Source organism: Papio anubis, chromosome 8 (assembly GCF_008728515.1).
Source record: "Papio anubis isolate 15944 chromosome 8, Panubis1.0, whole genome shotgun sequence".
Taxonomy (NCBI): Eukaryota; Metazoa; Chordata; class Mammalia; order Primates; family Cercopithecidae; genus Papio; species Papio anubis.
This window is the reverse complement of record NC_044983.1, coordinates 108,635,805-108,655,938: the sequence shown is the minus strand read 5'-3', so window position 1 is coordinate 108,655,938 and position 20,134 is coordinate 108,635,805. Positions and strand designations below refer to the sequence as shown.

The following is a 20,134-nucleotide window of genomic DNA, read 5'->3' as shown; positions in this document are numbered from 1 at the left end:
GATAGCAAGAAGACATATCTAATGGCTCAGAGAGTACAGTGAGTTCTGATATAAAACAGTATTTAGAATTCATTTAAGACTACCTAGCTATGAATCCAGTTTCAATGGAGATAGAATATCATTTATGGAAATACATTTTTTTACTCAAGAGAAAAACACTTAAACCATGATCTGATTTTATTATCAGTAAGGTAATACTCAGTTAACTGTAACTGAGGGTAAAGTATTTATCTATTGATTTTATTTCTTATATGTATTTTTCTTCCTACATCTTTGATGAGAAAAATGAGAAAATTATTTTCTACCCATAAATAGCCACCTTCCTTAATTTCTGTTTCAGGCTATGATTAGGAAAACAAATATAAATAATTTAATAAAGGGAACTTGTTGTAAAAGAATTGAAGAGATGAAAATGGGCAAAGGAAAAGAAATGATTCAGGAGTTATTTACCAAATAAAGAAAATATGGCTAGAGAGTGAGACCGAAGGGTTGGGCTTTCCAGAATACAAAACAAACTGACTGCTGTGCTAATGAGGATGCCATGTACCATGCACTACTGTGGCACTTAGTGGATACGGGAATGGGGGAGGACCATCAGCAGATGCTCACCCTATAGATGGGAAATCATATGGTCACTGCTAGAACCACTAAGAGAGGGCTGCTGCCACCAAAGCAGGGATCCTCAAAGCAATACAGTCACTTCCACAGTTGCTGCCAGAAGCAAATGAAGAGAAAGAAAGAGAGAAAGGAGGAATAATAGCTTCTCTCCGCTCCTCAATTTCTAATCTCCAAATTCAGGTTATGGACATATGTCTGAGATGTGGATTAGACATCCAAGTGGGCATGTAAAATAGGAATCAGATATATATACTTAAAGGTCAGGTAAGAAGTTATCTGAAGATAAAAATGTTTCACCTATGAGAGTATAGATGTTATAATGTTTAGAATTATATTTCATAGTATAAATAGTAAAATTTTATATCTTCCCATGTACATATAAAATAGCTAGAGTGAAGGTGTGTCATGGTTGCAATGATTTAACATTGGAACATCACAAAGATAATGTGTTTAGAAGGAATTTAAAATGATACTCTAAAACAAAATGTCTGCTGGAACAGTTTGCTTGGTTGGTTGGTTGATAGGTTATAAAAATTTAGCCAAAAATTTTTTTTTCATTTTTCTTCTCCCTACTTTCCCAACACTCTACCTTCTTTTCCTCCTCTGTTTTCACATTGTTAACATATTAGTTCATTTTTATTAGGTTGGGGCAAAAGTAATTGAGGTTTTCACCTTTAAAAAAATAATGGCAAATCCTCAATTACTTTTGTATCAACCTAATAATATTACCTCCAACCTAACTTGCTGAAATTATCTGGCAACTGTTAATATAACTATTATGTTTAACAGCATGCCATCTCGTATGCTGCCTCTAAAACTACATTTTTGTCACATTCACGAGCATATTTCAAATTCTCCACAAAATCAGTGATACTTTTGTGTGTAAATGAAGTCTATTATTTTTTGTTCCCAAAGACTAATAAAAATAATTGATTATGGTTCTGCATATAATTGTCCAATTAACATTTACAAACAATTTTATCTTCATAATAGTTTCCAAATATGCCCATCAGTACATAGTTTATGAATATGCTTCTGTTTTATGTATATTTTTGTTGATCTAATGATAAAAATTATATTATTTAATTTTCTTAAATTTTTATCATTTACAAAATAGTATTGGAATCTTTTGAATATAAATTAATGTATACACTTATGAACATGACTATTTAATATTATGCTTGCCAATATTCTCTCTTTTAGAAATTCGATAGCTTATAAATTTTTTATTTTACATTCTTGTCATCTAACTACAAACCATATAAGAATAAACTATTTCTATCATTCTTCTATTCCATCAAAATTGTACTGAAATCTCAGAGTTATATGGGTCCCCTAACGAAATAAATAATAATTACAAAGTAAACTGTAAACATCCTTTTAAACTAGGCATTATTAATTCAATACCTAGGACACATTAACAGCTATAAAATATGGCAAAATGCTAATTCCTAAACCTAGTGAATATTGGCTTAAAAACATTATGCGATTATTCTAATCTTGTCTGTGATGTGTAAGTAGAACTTCTACTTAGAAGTAAGTAGAAGTAGAACATTGCAAAATGAGAATCTATCAAGGAAGTTAATTTTATTGTTATTTTCACTATAAAATACTCATTGATGTTTGTCTATTGATGTTTATTTTACTTCCTTTAGAGTTTTTTGTATAGAATACACACCTAGTTCAAACAAAATGTATTCCCTCACTCTGACTTTATCGATGATTTCATATAACTTTGTGTACAGTCAATAACATATTTCTCTATTAAACCTTTCAGTATCTGATACACTGGTGGCTACTAGTAGGGGAACAAACATTTTGGGTTTCCAAGACAATGGTGGTTTCTTGTCTATTTCCATAGTGTAACTGAAAATGAAGTGCTCTCAAAGGAATCCCAAATTAAAAAGACTATCTGCTAGCCTTATCAAAAGTATTTAGTATTTTTTATTTCTTCCATGTATGATCCATAATACCTTAGCTTTCCTTCTCACATAGAAACTTCGTTAGCTTTTCAAAGAAACATGTAATTTTCCAATAACTGTCCTTAAATGCAGTGTTAAAAAGAAAATTTTAAGTCTCCCAATTAAGTCCTATCATAGTTATCATGAAAATGTTAAATGATTGAAATAGTATGATGAGTTACTTTAATCTAATCACTCCATTTTAATGCCATAATATTAACTGATAGATAATGGGGAAAGTCACATATATTATACCATACTTTTATGTTTAAAACAGATGCCTAATAGACAGCACAACATTTATTGCAACTTCAAGTCATATTTCCATGGTTTTTAACAAATAAAATATGTAGTTATTAGAGTTTATTAAAATATAATTAAATTGGCATTTCTCATATTAGTAAATCTCACATAAATATCCCTAGAATGTTGAAAAATAGAGCATTCAAATATATGAAGATATTATTATGTAATTACATTTGCTAGTATTTGTTAACCTTAATTATTTTCAATATTGTGAAGTAGAAAATTTTAACATTTTGTATTTATTATATAAATGGGGAATTTAAAAAAAAACATGTAGAGTAAAGAGCTTATAAAAGTACAAGTAATTTATTATTTAATTTTAACCATTTTCCAATTTAAATGATAGAATATGGCCTATGATTATTATTTAAAAATAGTAGATTAATTGACTGAATGGCTTTTCATGTGACAAGAAAATAATGATCATTTGAAAACACTAAATTAGTCCATAAATCATGTCTAAATTCATTACTTAGGTAAATGACCGTATGTATGTTCCATGTCACTGCATTCTCATGTTGATATTTTCTTTATGATGTATTCCAATGAAGACAGATTGTACTGTAATTTAACCTAAAATGATTAGAAATAATGTTTTGACATGTTATGTTATTTACCATTTGTACTGGGATATATGCACGCATACACACAAGTAAATAATCATCTCAGAGGGCAGTGGTAATAATTTTATAAGAAAGTGATATTGGGCACAATGGAAATAATTAATGGCTATACATATCTTGTAAAAGTAATTGCTATATTCTCAGTCACTTCTCTCTAATAGCTTTGTAAATAAAATACTGACTTAAAGACAGAATCGAAACATTTCCGAAAAGGTTCTCCACATTCCTAAATTTTACAATATCTAGAATAAACTATAGTAGAATCTTTATCAAAACATCTTTAATCATCACCATCATAAGGCTTTATTCAAAATCTCCAGTTACAGTGCTCTTTGTATTTTATGTAAAATATATCTCTTCATAATGTATTTTTAAAAATATTTAATTCAACAAAACTGGTAATGGAATAGATCCTCAGAAACTTTCTATACTTATTTTGGATTAAAGAAATTATGATTCGTCTTTACCATGGAACATATCACAAAGATTATGTATTATTTAGTGGCATAGATTGTATGTGCAAACTCTCTAATGACTGGAGGAAATTGACAACGAAAATGCCACATTCTAATATATACATTTTAAATGCTTAAAAAAAAACACAAGTTGTGTAAATTTCATGTTTTGCTAAAAACTGAGAGTCAGTGCTAATTAATATTACCTTTCTGGGAAATAGAAGGAGTCATAAATTTGGAATTAAATTCTTATTGGTATGGATTGGTAAGTGGATCAAATGAAAATTGTCAATATAGGAAATGTAAAGCATGCATTTGTAGAATGGTGTTTTTTGTTTTGTTTTAGTTTTTCCTTAATGAATATACAGTATTCATAAAGAAATACAATGACAGTCACATGATAAAGTGTGTGTAATACTTTCTGATAAAAATATCTTTGAAATACACGTAAAAAAGTGGCAGGGTTTATTGGAGGAAGTCGGTTGACTCAATCTCAGTAATTATAAGTTACTAAAGACACAGCTGTATTTCTCTCTCTCTCTCTCTCTCTCTCTCTCTGTCTTCTAATTGAGAATCTTTATCAATGCTCTCACCTCTCTTGGTCATAATTTTTTTTTAATTGACCTTAAATATATAGCTTGTGATGAGTCTTTACTAATTCTGCATCCAAAAAGATCAAAAGTCGTAGCAATGATAAACTTAGCAGAAAAAATAAAAGACCTAGTAGAACAAAATAGCATATCCCAAATACTCCAAGTTTGTTATAACTAGCAATAATTTGGTGCTTCAAGAAGAAAACTCTGAGTGGTGTGTAAAAGAATTCTCTAATTCTCAGGTCTGTCATCTTTCTCAAGAGTAGCTAGTTTGCTAAATGCTTGGCATTGTTCTAAGTGATGTGCTTGTGTTAACTTATTTAAACTTGACAGGGATTTAAGGGGGAAGTACTATTTTCATCTACATTTTGCCAATGAGGAACCGGGAGAGTCAGGTAACCTGCCCAATGTCACACAACAATAAATGGAATCACTGAGATTTACTCCAGGTAGTCCAGCTCCAGAGTTATCACTGAATGAGTTTTTTTGTTTGTTTGTTTGTTTGTTTGTTTTATAATTAGATGAAACTTGGGTGGGTTCATCTTCAAAATAATTATGGTAAAAATAATATTCCACATACTCCAGCAACTGTGGTAAGCTTTTACAAGCATTATCCCAATTAAATTTGCCAACATAACAATGGGATAATTGCTAGTATTTACCTCATCTTATCCCTAGTTTTTTGGAATAAAGTAATTTGTCCAATATTACACTGTTAATAAGCAGCAGAATTAATATTTTTTTAATTGTATATTCTAAAATACAAGCTTATAGTCACTAGAGTCAACTGCTTCTTAGAAACCTTAGAAAAATATATTAATAATATATTTATTAAAATATATTAATTAATATTTGCGGGAGTTTATACAAAGTGGGGACACTGTAAAATATACTTAAATTGATTAATTGCTCAACATAATTTTCCTGTATTTCTAGTTTTCTCAATGATTCAAGATGGCCTTTGGAATTAAAGTCATGTATAGCCTTAAAGATCAGTGATTCAAGGGAGAAAATGAGAAGAGAGACATTATAGAAGCTTTGAAGTATTTGCAGCAGAAAGAGAACAAATCGGAAAGGTTGACTTTTGAAGAAAAATTTTAGTAGTATATTTCATGGGTTCTGGAGAAAATGTTGATCCTGAAGATCAAACTCTAAAGTCATTGGTAAAACAAATTTTATGGAAACATGGTATCTTTAAACATAGTGAGTTAAGAATATCTACATTTTTATCAATATCCATTTTTGAAGGAAGAAAAAGTTTTCTCTAGTAGATAGTAATTTATGTTTTTCTACTTTAAATATCAGGCATCATTTTTATTTAGATAGAGGAAAAAATGCCAAAAGTTAGAATAATGAAAATCATGCACAGTTTCACACAAATAGTTAAGAATATACTGTCAATATCATCTTATCTAAGAATCATTTGCATATTACTGTAACTTGTGCTAGAAATCAAAGGAACACGTCTGTGACAAAAAAGGTGAAAATAATTTACTAGAAAATAACCTACTTTGAAATTATTTGGAGAGGAAAATTTCCTTAACAGGCTGGTGGCCTTTTTGCATTTCTCAGTGTTCAGAAAAAAAATGAAATACTTCAAGCAGGAATTCTTTTAATAACAAGAATTCTAGGTTTAAAGCTGGCTTATGATGGTCAAGGATAGCCTTTGCTAACTTTCAGGAAATCAAGAATTTGCAAAATTGCAGGGAAATACCAGTGATAAGCTCAGTTGTTTGCAAAATCAAATGGTTGTTTTTAATAAGAATTCTGTTAAGTCAATGCATAAACCTCACCTCTAAAACTTTCTGAAGTCCCTGTATCTACCTGCCATAACATGATAATGGCTTACACTTTTATTCACATTCCAAATCTTATGGAAGTGCCTCATTGACAAATATTTACATCTATACCCAGCATGTGTTCCCAGCATGGTGAATTTGCCTTTCTCACACGTTTCTTTCTGGAATTTTATATTTCATAGAAGCTTCAGCTCATTTACTCTCAACAAATGATATAATTATTCAAATGTTGTCACAGCCATATTTTTCTTTAATATTACTGCCAGTGACATCTTGACATAACCATGAATTATTGTGCCGTGCTTCGTGTACTCCAATATCAATAGCATATGCATGATTTATTTTAACAGAACAGCCATTACTTTAAATATCAGCTTGTTCCTGTGGTTTTCTTGTTCATTGTGACATTAAATAAGCTAATAGTTTGTTTCAGCAGAGAATTCTCTGTATATCCTTGGATCATTTTTAAGAACTGTTGAACCAAAGAAAAATTATAAGATAATTCATATCCAAAAGTCTTACTGTGAGTAATGTGAAATCACTGTGCTTATGCTGGTGGTATTATGTAATATATCTTAGCAGTAGCAGGATAGAGTGCAGCAAAAAGGGAAATGGAGTTTGAGTCACATCACTAAAGAGACTAGTATTTAATGACAATTTGTTATCCAAAAAATACACTAGACCATTTCACATGAATTACCTTACTTAACATTCACAAAATCCTAGGAGTTTGTAATAGTACCACTTTTGTTTTTAAATAAATCTCTCTTTCCCTCTCTCCTCTTCCTCTTTCTCTCTCCATCAGTCATTCGTTACTCCTCACCCTCTCTCCTTTCCTCCTACTTCCCTTTCTCTCCCTTTCTCTCTTTCCTCTTACATCCCTGTCTGTTTTGCTTCTATCTTATTATAAGCAGCAATATACTAATAACCTCTTAATTTAAAATGATGTCTCTTGCATCCATTCTTTAAAGAACATTTTAATATTGTTATCAGCTATTATACACATTACATTTAAATAGATATTTAGAGTCTTTTTTTTTTACATTCTTAGAGATTGTATACATGCAGTCATTCTTCTCAACTCTCCCCAAAATAATAAAATCTTACAGTTAAAACCTAATAAACATAGTTAGAGAGTGAGAAGGTATCATTCATATCTAACAACTTTGATGCTTTGAGAATTTCCATCACATTAAGTTGAAATGCAGTACGTTAATCCTCATTAATTGCAAAATATTCTATATGTACAATCTGTTATTTAAAAAACATGTGCATTGACATTTTAAATGGCTTGCTTGCAATGTAAATTTCTATCAATTTCTCATTAATTGCGAAATAATTACTTTAGTACTTTTCATATTACTTGTTGATAGAAAGTTGTAAGTTAATTGTTTAATTCTCCTTGTGACTAGTTATTCATTTCAGCATAAAACATCATTATCATTTCTAAGGTTTTACAGAGGAAATATTTCAAGAATGTTTTCATCCAAAAGGGAACATAAGAAGAGACAGGATCACATGTTCTAAGTGCATGATTTCTGAAACAAGTAACAAAAACCTCTGATGAGTCTCTTGTCTAGTAAAACATAAAATGCTAAGATGTGATTGGAGATGTATGTGGGAGTAAGGACAAGTAAGAATAGAGATTATCAATGAGAAACCATTACATTTAAAATGAAAAAAAAAAAAAAATACTAGCTAATACATTGCACCATGCTGTCAGATGAGAAAATGTACTTAAAAAATTGCCATAGACAGGTCCTGGTCCATGACAAAATATTCACCAAATAACAGTTGAAATGTTAAAAAAAAAAAAAAAAAAATAGAAGAAATGCTGTGGAATTTTCATGAAACCAAATGTATTAAAATGAAATAATTATTCATTAATAAGAGTTTATATGCATTTTTGAAAGACAAATTTAGGGTGAGAGAACATAGTTATTGTCAGGATGTGACAAAATATTCACTAATAAGCAGAACGAATTCAGTTTCATACTTTATTGGTCACTGTCAGTTTTTGACCTACTAAAAATAATATCTGAATGAAATTTATATTGGATGATTCTAGGATGTTCATCTCATATATTTGTTTACTAATTTAGTTTTCCCAGTAGGGAAATATCTTTGCTAACCACTGCAGTTTTTGCTATAAAGATGTCACCAACTACAATCAGCAATGGCTCCCCATTGCCTTACTCACCTTTAATTCAATGACTTCATAATCATTCTTACCACCCACAACTACTTAAAGTTGTGATGTGGGTGAAATATGTTCTTGTTCCATTCAAGATACTTGTTAAGAAACCTACATGGGCATTGTGCAAAAAAAAAAATTGATTAAAATTTTATTCTGGCTTCATAGAAAAAAAACATTTCTCTTATGGGAAAGTCCTAGTGGATTGGGGCCTGAAGATACAGGTTTTTATCTTTGCTCCACTACCTGCCTACCACCTGCATGAATTTAAACAATTTACTTACTAATTGTTTACTTATAAGTAAACGATTTACTTATCCTGAGCTGTGATTTCTTCAACTGTGAGTCAAAGAAAATACAGCTGGACTGTGGTACAATTTTCAAAGAAACATAAAATGTCATTCACTATGCAGTTTCATCATGCATCGATGTGAAGGGAATATAACTGATAATGTAGTAACGAGCAATATATGCAAAAAACTAAATTTTACAAATATCAAAAACAGTACAAATAATTACATGGAAAAATATTATACTTATCTATAAAATAGTATGCTTTTAAATTACCTAGAGAACATGTTAAGTCCAGATGAAAACAATATATTTAAATACTATAAATTTATAACTCACATTTTAAAAATACAAATCATATTAGATTTACCTTAAAATAACTATACAGTTGTGCCTGGAAAGATATTTCAAATAAACGTGTATGAGATATATGATATATCCTAAGCTTTTGAGGATAACATGGGGAAAACTTACTTTCTCTGAACAAGAGTCTCTACTTAAGCTATAAGAATTTTCTTAATAACTGGATTTAAATTTACATTCTTATGATGTTTCAATAACACAATTCTTAGAGTGAATAAGACATTGTTAAGATGGCATGGATAATCTCCTACCATTTCAACCCATTAAATTAATAAGTACTTACTGAGGGCCTCCTCCATGATATACATTGACAGAAACACTGGTTTTGGACTCCAAGTCCCAAACACTGACATATTTTTTTTTCCATATATATTAGGGTACAGGTGGTATTTGGTTACATGAGTAAGTTCTTTAGCGGTGATTTGTGAGATTTTTGGTGTACGCATCACCTGAACAGTATACACTGCACCATATCTGTAGTCTTTTATCCCACATACCCCTCCCTCTCTTTCCCTCAAGTCCCCAAAGTTCATTGTATCATTCTTAAACATTTTGGTCCTCATAGCTTAGTTCCCACATATTGGTGAGAATATATGATGTTTGGTTTTCCGTTCCTGACTTACTTCACTTAGAATAATAATCTCCAGTCTCATCCAGGTCACTGCAAATGCTGTTAATTCATTCCTTTTTATGGCTGAGTAGTATTCCATCATATATATATGACAAATGTATATCACAGTTTCTTTATCCACTCATTGATTGATGGACATGTGTGTTGATTCCATGATTTTACAATTGTGAATTGTGCTGCTATAAACATGCATGTACAAGTATCTTTTCAAATAATGACTTGATTTCCTCTGGGTAGGTACACAGGGGTGGGATTGCTGGATCAAATGGCAGTTCTACTTTTAGTTCTTTAAGGAATCTCCACACTGCTTTCCATAGTGGTTGTAATAGATTACATTCCCACCAGCAGTGTAGATGTGTTCCCTGATCACTGCATCCACACAAACACCTATTTTTTTTTTATTTTTTGATTATGACCATTCTTGTAGGAGTAAGATGGTATCGCATTGTAGTTTTGATTTGCATTTCCCTCATCATTAGTGATGTTGAGCATTTTTTCACCTGTTTGCTACCATTTGTGCATCTTCTTTTTTGAGAATTGTCTATTCATTTACTTAGCCCACTTTTTGATAGAATTGTTACATTTTTCTTACTGATTTGAGTTTGTTGTAGATTCTGGATATTAGTCCTTTGTCAGATTTTGTAAAGATTGTGAAGATTTTCTCACACTCTGTGGATTGTCTGTTTACTCTGGTGAATGTTCCTTTTACTGTGCAAAAGCTCTGTAGTTTAATTGGGTCCAAGCTATTTATATTTGTTTTTATTGCTTTTGCTTTCGGATTCTTGGTCACAAAATCCTTGCCTAAGCCAATGTCTACAAGAGTTGTTCCAGTGTTATCTTCTAGAATTTTTATAGTTCAGGTCTTAGATTTATGTCTTTAATCCATCTTGAGTTGATTTTTTGTAAGGTGAGAAGTGGGGATCCAGTTTCATTCTTCTTCATATGGCTAGCTAATTATCTCAGCACTATTTGTTGAAAATGGTGTCCTTTCCCCGGAGGTTTATGTTTTTGTTTGCTTTGTCAAAGATCAGTTGGCTGTATTTGGGTTTATTTCTGGGTTCTCTATTCTGTTCCATTGGTCTATGTGCCTATTTTTATGTTAGCACCACACTATTTTGGTGACTATGGCCTTATAGTATAGTTTAAAATCAGGTAATGTGATGCCTCCAGGTTTGTTCCTTTTGCTTAGTCTTGCTTTGGTTATGCAGGCTCTTTCTTGGTTCCATATGAATTTTAGAATGGTTTTTTCTAATTCTGTGAAGAGTGATGTTGGTATTTTGATGGAGATTGTGTTGAATTTGGAGATTGCTTTTGGCAGTATGATCATTTTCAAAAGATTGATTCTCCTCATTCATGAGCATGGTATATGTTTCCATTTGTTCATGTCATCTATGATTTCTTTCAGCAGTGTTTTGTACTTTTCCTTGCAGAGGTCTTTTCACTCCTAGTTTAGGTTTATTCCAAAGTGTTCTATTTTTTTTTGTTTTGTTTTGTTTTGTTTTTGTAGTGATCGTAAAAGGGGTGGAGTTCTTGATTTGATTCTCCACTTGGTCACTGTTGGTGTATAGAAGAGCTACTGATTTGTGTACATTAATCTTGTATCTGGAAACTTTGCTGAATTCTTTTATCAGTTCTAGGAGCTTTCTGGAGGAGTCCTTAGGGTTTTCAAGGTAAACAATCATATCATTAGCAAACTGTGACAGCTTGACTTCCTCTTTACTAATTTGGATGTCCTTTATTTCTTTCTCTTGTTTAATTGCTTTGGCTAGGAATTCCAGTACTATATCAAAGAGGAGTGGTGAGAATAGGCGTCCTTGTCTTGTTCCAGTTCTCAGAGGGAATGTTTTCAACTTTTACCCATTCAGTATTATGTTGGCTATGGGTTTGTCATAGATGGCTTTTATTACATTAAGATATAAAGGAGAACCTATCAGATTAACAGCAGATTTCTCAGCAGAAACCCTACAAGCTAGAAGGAATTGGGGTCCTATCTTCAGCCTCCTCAAACAAAACAATTATCAGCCAAGAATTTTGTTTCCAGCGAAACTAAGCATCATATATGAAGAAAAGATATAGTCTTTTTTAGACAAACAAATGCTGAGAGAATTTGACATTACCAAGTCACCACTACAAGAACTGCTAAAAAGGAGCTGTAAATCTTGAAACAAATCCTGGAAACACACCAAACAGAGCCTCTTTAAAGCATAAATCACACAGGACCTATAAAACAAAAATTCAATTTAAAAAACAAAAACAAAAAACAAAGTACACAGGCAACAAAGTGCATGATGTATGCAAGGGTACCTCATATTTCAATACTAACACTGAATGTAAATGGCCTAAATGCTCCACTTAGAAGATACAGAATTACAGAATGGGTAAGAACTCACCAACCAACTATCTGCTACCTTCAGGAGACTCACCTAACACATAAGGACTCACATAAACTAAAGTAAAAGGGTGGAAAAAAACATTTCATTCAAATGGACACCAAAAGCAAGCAAAGGTAGCTGTTCTTAGAGAAAACCAACTTTAAAGCAACAGCAGTTAAAAGAGACAAAGAGAGACATTACATGATGGTAAAATGCCTTGTCCGACAGGAAAATATCACAATCCTAAGCATACATGCACCAACACTGGGGGTCCCAAAATTATAAAACAATTACTAATAGACTTAATAAATGATATAGACAGCAACACAATAATAGTGGGGGACTTCAGTACTCCACTGACAGTACTAGACAGGTCATCAAGACAGAAAATCAACAAAGAAACAATGGATTTAAACTTTACCTTGCAGCAAACTGACTTAACAGATAGATATCCAGCATATTTTATCCAACAACCACAGAATACACATTCTATTAAGCAGTGCATGAAACTTTCTACAAGATAGACCACATGATAGGCCAAAAATAAGCCTCAATAAATTAAAAAAATGAAATTATATCAAGCACTCTTTCAGACCACAGTGGAATAAAACTGGAAATCAACTCCAGAAGGAACCCTCAATACCATGCAAATACATGGAATTTAAATAACCGGCTCCTGAATGAGCATTGAGTCAAAAGCGTAATCAAGATGGAAATTTAAAAATTCTTCTAACTGAATGACAATGATACAACATATCAAAACCTCTGTGATACAGCAAAGGCGTTCCTAAGAGGAAAGTTCATAGCCCTAAGTGCCTACATCAAAAAGACTGAAAGAGCACAAACTGACATTCTAAGGTCACACCTCAAGGAACTAGAGAAACCGGAACAAACCAAACTGAAAGCCACTAGAAGAATGGAAATAACCAAGAACAGAGCAGAACCAACTGAAATTGAAACAAAAAAAAAAAATTACAAAAGATAAATTAAACAGAAAGCTGGTTCTTCAAAAGGATAAATAAAATAGAGAAACCATTCACAAGATTAACCAAGAAAAGAAGAGAGAAAATCCAAATAATCTCACTAAGAAATGAAACAGAAGACATTACAGCTGACACAGTCAAAATGCAAAAGATCATTCAAGGCTACTGTGAACACTTCTACACACATAAACTAGAAAACCTAGAAGAGACGGATTAAATTCCTGAAAAATACAACCCTCCTAGCTCAAATCAGGAAGAATTAGACACCCTGAACAGACCAATAACAAGTAGGAAGATTGAAATGGTAATTTAAAAATTACCAATGAAAAAAAGTCCAGGACCAGACAGATTCACAGCAGAATACTAACAGACATTCAAAGAACTGGTACCAATCCTTTTGACACTGTTCCACAAGACAGAGAAAGAAGAACTCTCCATAATTCATTCTATGAAGCCAGCATCAACCTAATACCAAAATCAGGAAAGGACATAACCAAAAAGAAAACTACAGACCGATATCCTTGATTAACATAGGTGCTAAAATCTTTAACAAAATACTAGCTAACCAACTCCAACAACATACCAAAAAGATAACCCACCATGATCAAGTGGGTTTGATACCAGAGATGCAGGGATGGTTTAACATATGCAAGTCAGTAAATGTGATACACCACATAAACAAAATTAAAAACAGAAATCACATGATCATCTCAACAGATGCAGAAAAAAACATTGACATCTTGAAGCACTGTATCCAAAGGAGAAAAAGATGTTTAATAACTACACACATAAATATGAAATTACAAAATGAAGTCTTCTAAAGAAAAAACTAATTGGATTCATAACTGAGTTTATTTTTAAATCAATTATACAACGTATTACAAGAAGGAGTAAAACAAGTTACCTCAAATCCTCATAATGATACAGCTATTATATGAAAATCACTTTAAAAAAATACATCTTATTCTCCCATTGATTAAAATAAAAAAAAAATCTCCCATTACACAACATGCCACTACATGCTGATTATTTAAACATAAATACAGAAACCGAGCTTTTGCTAAAAGTGAACAATTCTTCACAATGTTCTTCTCTATTAATTTGAATAACTTAATGATAAAAGTGTTTTAAATATTGCTTCAAATATTAGATTAATACAACTGATGAATACAAATTTGAAATTGTATACAAAATAATTTTGTATGTTAACGTGTACATTAATGGTTCAAATATTTATTGTTTCTATTTTATTAATGTCTCAAAGACAATCAGATGCCAAACACGGTGTTTACTTGATAATAGGAGGCAATAAGATAGTTGTAGTCTTAGACCTGGCTCTTCTGTGAACTTGATCAAGTTGTCTAATTCTTCTTGGTCTCTTGTATCTTCTAATGTAAGGATGTAATTTCATATTATACTATATATAATATCTCATACTATATTATCTCTTCATAGATTTTTAGTCATAATTACATAAATATTGCCTTAATAGGTTCTGAGTATACTCATTTTATATAATATCAATAGCAGTCTTAGTAACTTAGAGTAGTCACTAGGTTTCACAGGACTTCCATATTCAATTATAGAATACATTAATATCTATTTCGATATTTTTAAAAATGTATATTCCAAAACCCAGAAAAGAATTGTATATCAGTTGTCCTTTCCTGCTGCAAGAAATTGCCGCAAACTTAGTGGCTTAAACAACACAAATGTATTATCTTGCAGTCTGAAGTGTTGAAGTCCAAAATGAGTTTAACTGGGCTGAAATCAAGGTGTTGGCTAGACCTTGGAAATTCTAGGAGATTCTAGGAAATTCTTGGAATTTCTCGAAATTCTAGGAGATAATCTGTTTTTTTTTTATATGACTTTTAATCCTTCTTAAAATCTCTTAGATAAAATGATTATGTCTCTAACAATTAATTCCACTTTGTTTTAGGTTAACAGGATTCCATCTGCCACCTCCAGTGACAAGTACCAAATCTGTGTTCTCACTACGTTTGACCAGTGATTTTGCAGTTAGCGCTCACGGGTTTAAAGTATATTATGAAGGTAAGTGATTGTAGTGGCAAACAAAACACTGCCCTTAATGTAATCAAACAGAATTTTTCAAGTAGGAAAGAAGAATCAACATTGAGAGATATAACACATCATGTTATCTCAAATCTTGTCCTGCAATTTATCTTGTTATTAATCATTAATGTATAGTAAAATGCTATAGTTAGTGGACTTTAATATTTCATATCACTATGTGAGACCATTAAATTGCTACAGGGTTAGGAATTAACAAAACGGAATTAAATATGAGAGTAATAGGATACTATACCTGATTTTTGTGTCAGGCATCGTAGACCCTACCCTAGAGTCCCTTTTGCTGTGCCGCTCTACCAGAAAGTAAACTAGTAATCTGTCTTCTCTGAAAGTTAGAGTCAAGAGAAAAAGTTCAGAAAGAGACAAAAGTTGACATCTACTCCTGAAACAGCCTTTCCAGGATAAGATCAATAATCCCTTAAACCAGGAAGAAGACAACTAAATATTTCTCAAAACTGAAGGTTGTGTTTTTCTTTTTCCTAGAAGTTTGGTAAAAACTCATTTGGCATCAAAACCTGATGCCACATGAATAGAGGACATTTATGATCTTTATTTATCGCGCTTAGTGTGAATATTCATATATATCACTAGGAAAATATCATTTGATAATGGGATGGTGCCTGGGCTCTACTAAGAGTGTTTTTTGTTGTTGTTGTGTTTTGTTTGTTTGTTTGCTTTTTTGTTTTTTGTTTTTTTTTTTTTTTTTGAGCCAGAGTCTCCCTCTGTTGCCCAGGCTGGAGTGCAGTGGTATGATCACAGTTCATTGACTCACTGCAACCTCCGCCTCCTGGGTTCAAGCAATTCTCCTCCCTCAGCTTCCTGAGTAGCTGGGATTACAGGTGCGTGCCACCACGCCTGGCTAATTTTTGTATTTTTAGTAGAGATGGGGTTTCACCATGTTGGCCAGGCTGGTCTGGAACTCCTGACCTCAGGTGATCCACCCGCTTCGGCCTCCCAAAGTGTTGGGATTACATGTGTGAGCCACCGCACCCGGCCTCAGAGTGTTTAAAGGCACAGAATCTACATGTTTTGCTTTTTAAAAAATGTGCTAGCTAAAATAATTCTGATGGCAAAAATAATTTGTTCTTGAAGGTTTCAGATAGAAATCATGGACTTATCATTTCTTATCTAGGTAATTTGACAATAAAATTTCCATCTGGTTTAGGAAAGAGTCCTTTTCTTCCCCATAGGGATAGTGTATCAGATTTCATCACCCCAGGACCATATTACAGAATTTACCACATCAGGTCTAACATTATCATAAAGAAATATATAAATACCATAGCAAGGGCAGCTAATTTCTAAACCATAAAATAATTCAAAATATAATGTGTTTAAGGAGAACACTAGAAGATAATCGTGTATTAAATAGAATTGTTTCCGTATAAATGTTAACATTTTGCATGTAGGGGAATGTTTTAAACTAAACACTAATTCTAGTACAGTATTTCTCACTAGAAAAAAATATCCTCTGGCTAATAATTTAGTAGAAATCCTTTCTCTGTTTTATATCCTAAATAATGTCGGATAGCAGCAGTTTTGAACATTATTTTCTACCTAATACTTTTCTGAACTGTCTTTTGTCTAGCAAGGGAGGATAAATTCCAAGACTTAATTTCCTCCATGGTGATAGTAATAATCGTTATTTTTCTAAGGAGCTCTCACAATAGTTGAATATTTTTTATCTTGGCAACTTAATTCATAGTTTAAAACACTATAACCACAAAGGTTTAATTTTAAGGTATAATTTTGGCAATGCTGAAGAAGAAGTTAGTAATGCAATTATTTTGTACTAAGGGCTCTTAATAGAAAAACCTGTATTCTGTTCATCAAAATATAAAGATATTTTTAGAATAGTTCCATCTTTCAGGAAGTACTAAGTATATTGAAAATGTACTTGTGAATTATGAGGTTGGCATGTTTTTTGGTTTAGCTGTCAGGTTTCATGAATTCATACTAAAAAATATTTTCATAGCTCCCAATTGTTTCTTCATATACCACATTAAATTTCTATCCATCTTTTTTGCTTAAAGGAAAACAGATTCATATATTTTTGACATTTGAATGTATGTTTGGCATGTGCTGACTTAAAATATAGGATACTTGACATTCAGATAGTACTGAAGGATTGGTTATCATGCTGTAGAATCTTCAGGTATTGATTCACAATGAGTATCTTGTTCAATGGATATTAGTTTTCAACTTAACATCTTAAAAGAATAAAAAAATATTATCTCAGTTTTATAAGTGAAAAGTCCTGGTGTTCTTTGCTGGTTTCTCTGCTCAGAGTTCCACAAGGCTAAAATAAAAATTTCAGTGGGCTGGGTTTGTATCCAAAGGTTTTGGGAAAAATCTACTTCCTGGCTTATTCTGGTTGTTAGCAAGATCCAGTTCCTCAAGGTTGCAGGACCATGATACCTGTTTCCTTCTGGCTGTCAGCTGGTGGTTGCCCATAGCTCCTAAGGCTTTCTCTCCTCTCCATGTAGAGGTCTCATACCTTAGAGCCAGCAACTGGTAAAAAGAATCCTCCTCACCTTGGGAATCTCTGATTTCCCCTTTGATGCATCTGTCTGCTACTTTTCTCCCTCCACACATCTCATACTCTAGGTGAAGAAATTTCTCAGCTTTTAAAGTCCGTGTGATTGGTATGGCCCCGTCTGGATAATGAATGCTAATCTCCGCATCATAAAGTCAACCTAAATCATATCTTCAAAGGCATTTTGGCCGTGTAACATGACATGTGTGCAAGTTCCAGAGATATATTTTTGGGGAGGTAGAGGGGCATTATTTGGCCTACGATTGCATGCTTAAGGCTATGTAACATGATCCAGAGGGAGTAGCTGCTAGGATTTCTATATTTAACTGTAGCCAATGATACTGCCAGGGCCAACTGGCATATTGTGAAGCTCAGAAATCTTATCTTGGAATTACAAAATCTGTCTCCCACTCCCCTGCATTTGGATCCAGTTTTTTGTTCCGCAATTACCTCAAACTACAACTCTGGCCCTGTGCATGATACAGTAAAATAGATCTACTAACCTGGATATCTTCTCAAGTATGATGTCTGTATTTTTAAATTTAATATGATTTTAATATTTTTGAGATAGGAGTCTCACTATGTTGCCCTGACTTGTCCTGAACCCTGGCTTCCAGCCATTTTCCTGCCTCTGTCTCTCAAAGCACTGGGGTTACAAGCATGAGCCACTGCTCCTGGCCTCTTACCTGTATTTTTAAAAATATTTTTCAAGATAATCCTAATGTCTAAATTTCATTTATTTTTAGTTCATCCTCCTGTATATAATCATTAACTATTTTTAAAAAACTTTGCTAAGACTTTGTCCTTGTGTAATAGTACTTATGAGACCTGTATTGATTACTAACGTTATTCATTGATCAAACTGTCAACACTGAGCACATGCATCAGTTTTATCTGGAGACTGTATTAAAATCTAGAATTCTTGGCCCCACTTACATATTCTGAGTCAGACTCTGCCGTAGAGCCCTGGAATGTGCATTGTAGTAAGAGATTCACTGATTTTGATGCCTACTGAGATTGTAAATTCTATCTTTCTCTCCCTGGAAAAAGGACTAAACCAGACCAAACTAATCTGGTGTATAATAAAAACTAAGAAAGATATTTATTCAATTGGTATACTGCAAAGAGAATTATTCTGGAGAAGATACTTAATGTATCTAAACCTCATTATCTTCATCTGTAAAATTGAGGTAATAATTCTCCCTACTTCATAGTGTTGTGAGGAATAAAATAATATATAGAGAGTGCCTAGAATAGGATCTAACATAACAATCTATACTTATGAATTACAATATTGATAATATCATGATGGTGATTAGAAGAGTACTTTATTCATAAGCCTTTCAGTTCTATGGGGACATACAATATATTTGTATAGATTTCTATAATGGAGTTAATATGTTTTTTTGAAAAGGCTATTCACTTTTATGGTCTGTTCTTTTAACAAGAGCTATTGAAGTCATCACGCATTCCCTCGGTCCCTCCCTCCCTCCCTCCTTCCCTCCCTTCCTCCCTCCTTCCTTCCCTCCCTCCCTCCCTCCGTCCCTTCCTTCCTTCTTTCCTTCCTTCCTTCCTTCCTTCCTTCCTTCTTTCCTTCTCTCTCTCTCTCTGTGTGAGTGTGTGTGTAGCTGAATGTGATTAATGACTTAATGTTACAAATACATTTCTTTAAAAATCATTATTAGGTGAGTAAAGGTCATCAAGCTAATGAACAAACACATTATTCTCAGTTAAGGTAATGTGCTGTAACTACTATGAGATCCTTCAAGACAATTGAGCATATTGAAATTGATTTAACTTGCAGAGGCGAAGGTAAAGTAGTTCTACTTATTCACTCTCTACATTTTTCAAACTGTCTATGATGAAAGACCAATTGGTATCTCTAATTGCACACCAATACTTTGTAAAATATAAACTAATGCACGGAAATTTTGCACTGATGTCAATTTGCTTGAAAGTGCTTAAATGCTTACTCTTGATTTCTATACTTCATCGTGGACAAGTAAGAAATTGTTCACCAAAGCACATTGGTCCATGAACCAGTTCTCGCCTTTTCCTTTAGTATTTCTAAATTATCCAGAATGAGTTATATAGTCTCTACTTTCATACAAGAGTGCAGAGCAATTTAAAATATTGTTTAAAGTTAATTTTCTATATCCCTTGATACATTAAATTTATATTCTTCAGACAAATATTTCATCTTAAATTCCATATAGTATCCATTAATAGCAAAAAAGTCAATATGTTAATAATTTAGCAATTCTGTGTGCTTGAAATCATCCTATATATTTGAAATTTTTATATTGAAATGATGATTT

At 32.4% G+C, this 20,134-nt stretch overlaps 1 protein-coding gene across 6 annotated transcripts in view; it reads left to right on the top strand.

Moving 5' to 3' along the window:
- CSMD3 (CUB and Sushi multiple domains 3) overlaps positions 1-20,134 on the top strand; it is a 1,287,556-nt gene that overhangs the window by 149,086 nt on the left and 1,118,336 nt on the right. For all 6 annotated transcript variants that reach the window (XM_021942876.2, XM_031650139.1, XM_031650136.1 and 3 more), the window contains exon 3: positions 15,129-15,241. In XM_021942876.2, the coding sequence (XP_021798568.2) occupies positions 15,129-15,241 (113 nt within the window). The remainder of the gene's footprint in view (positions 1-15,128; positions 15,242-20,134) is intronic.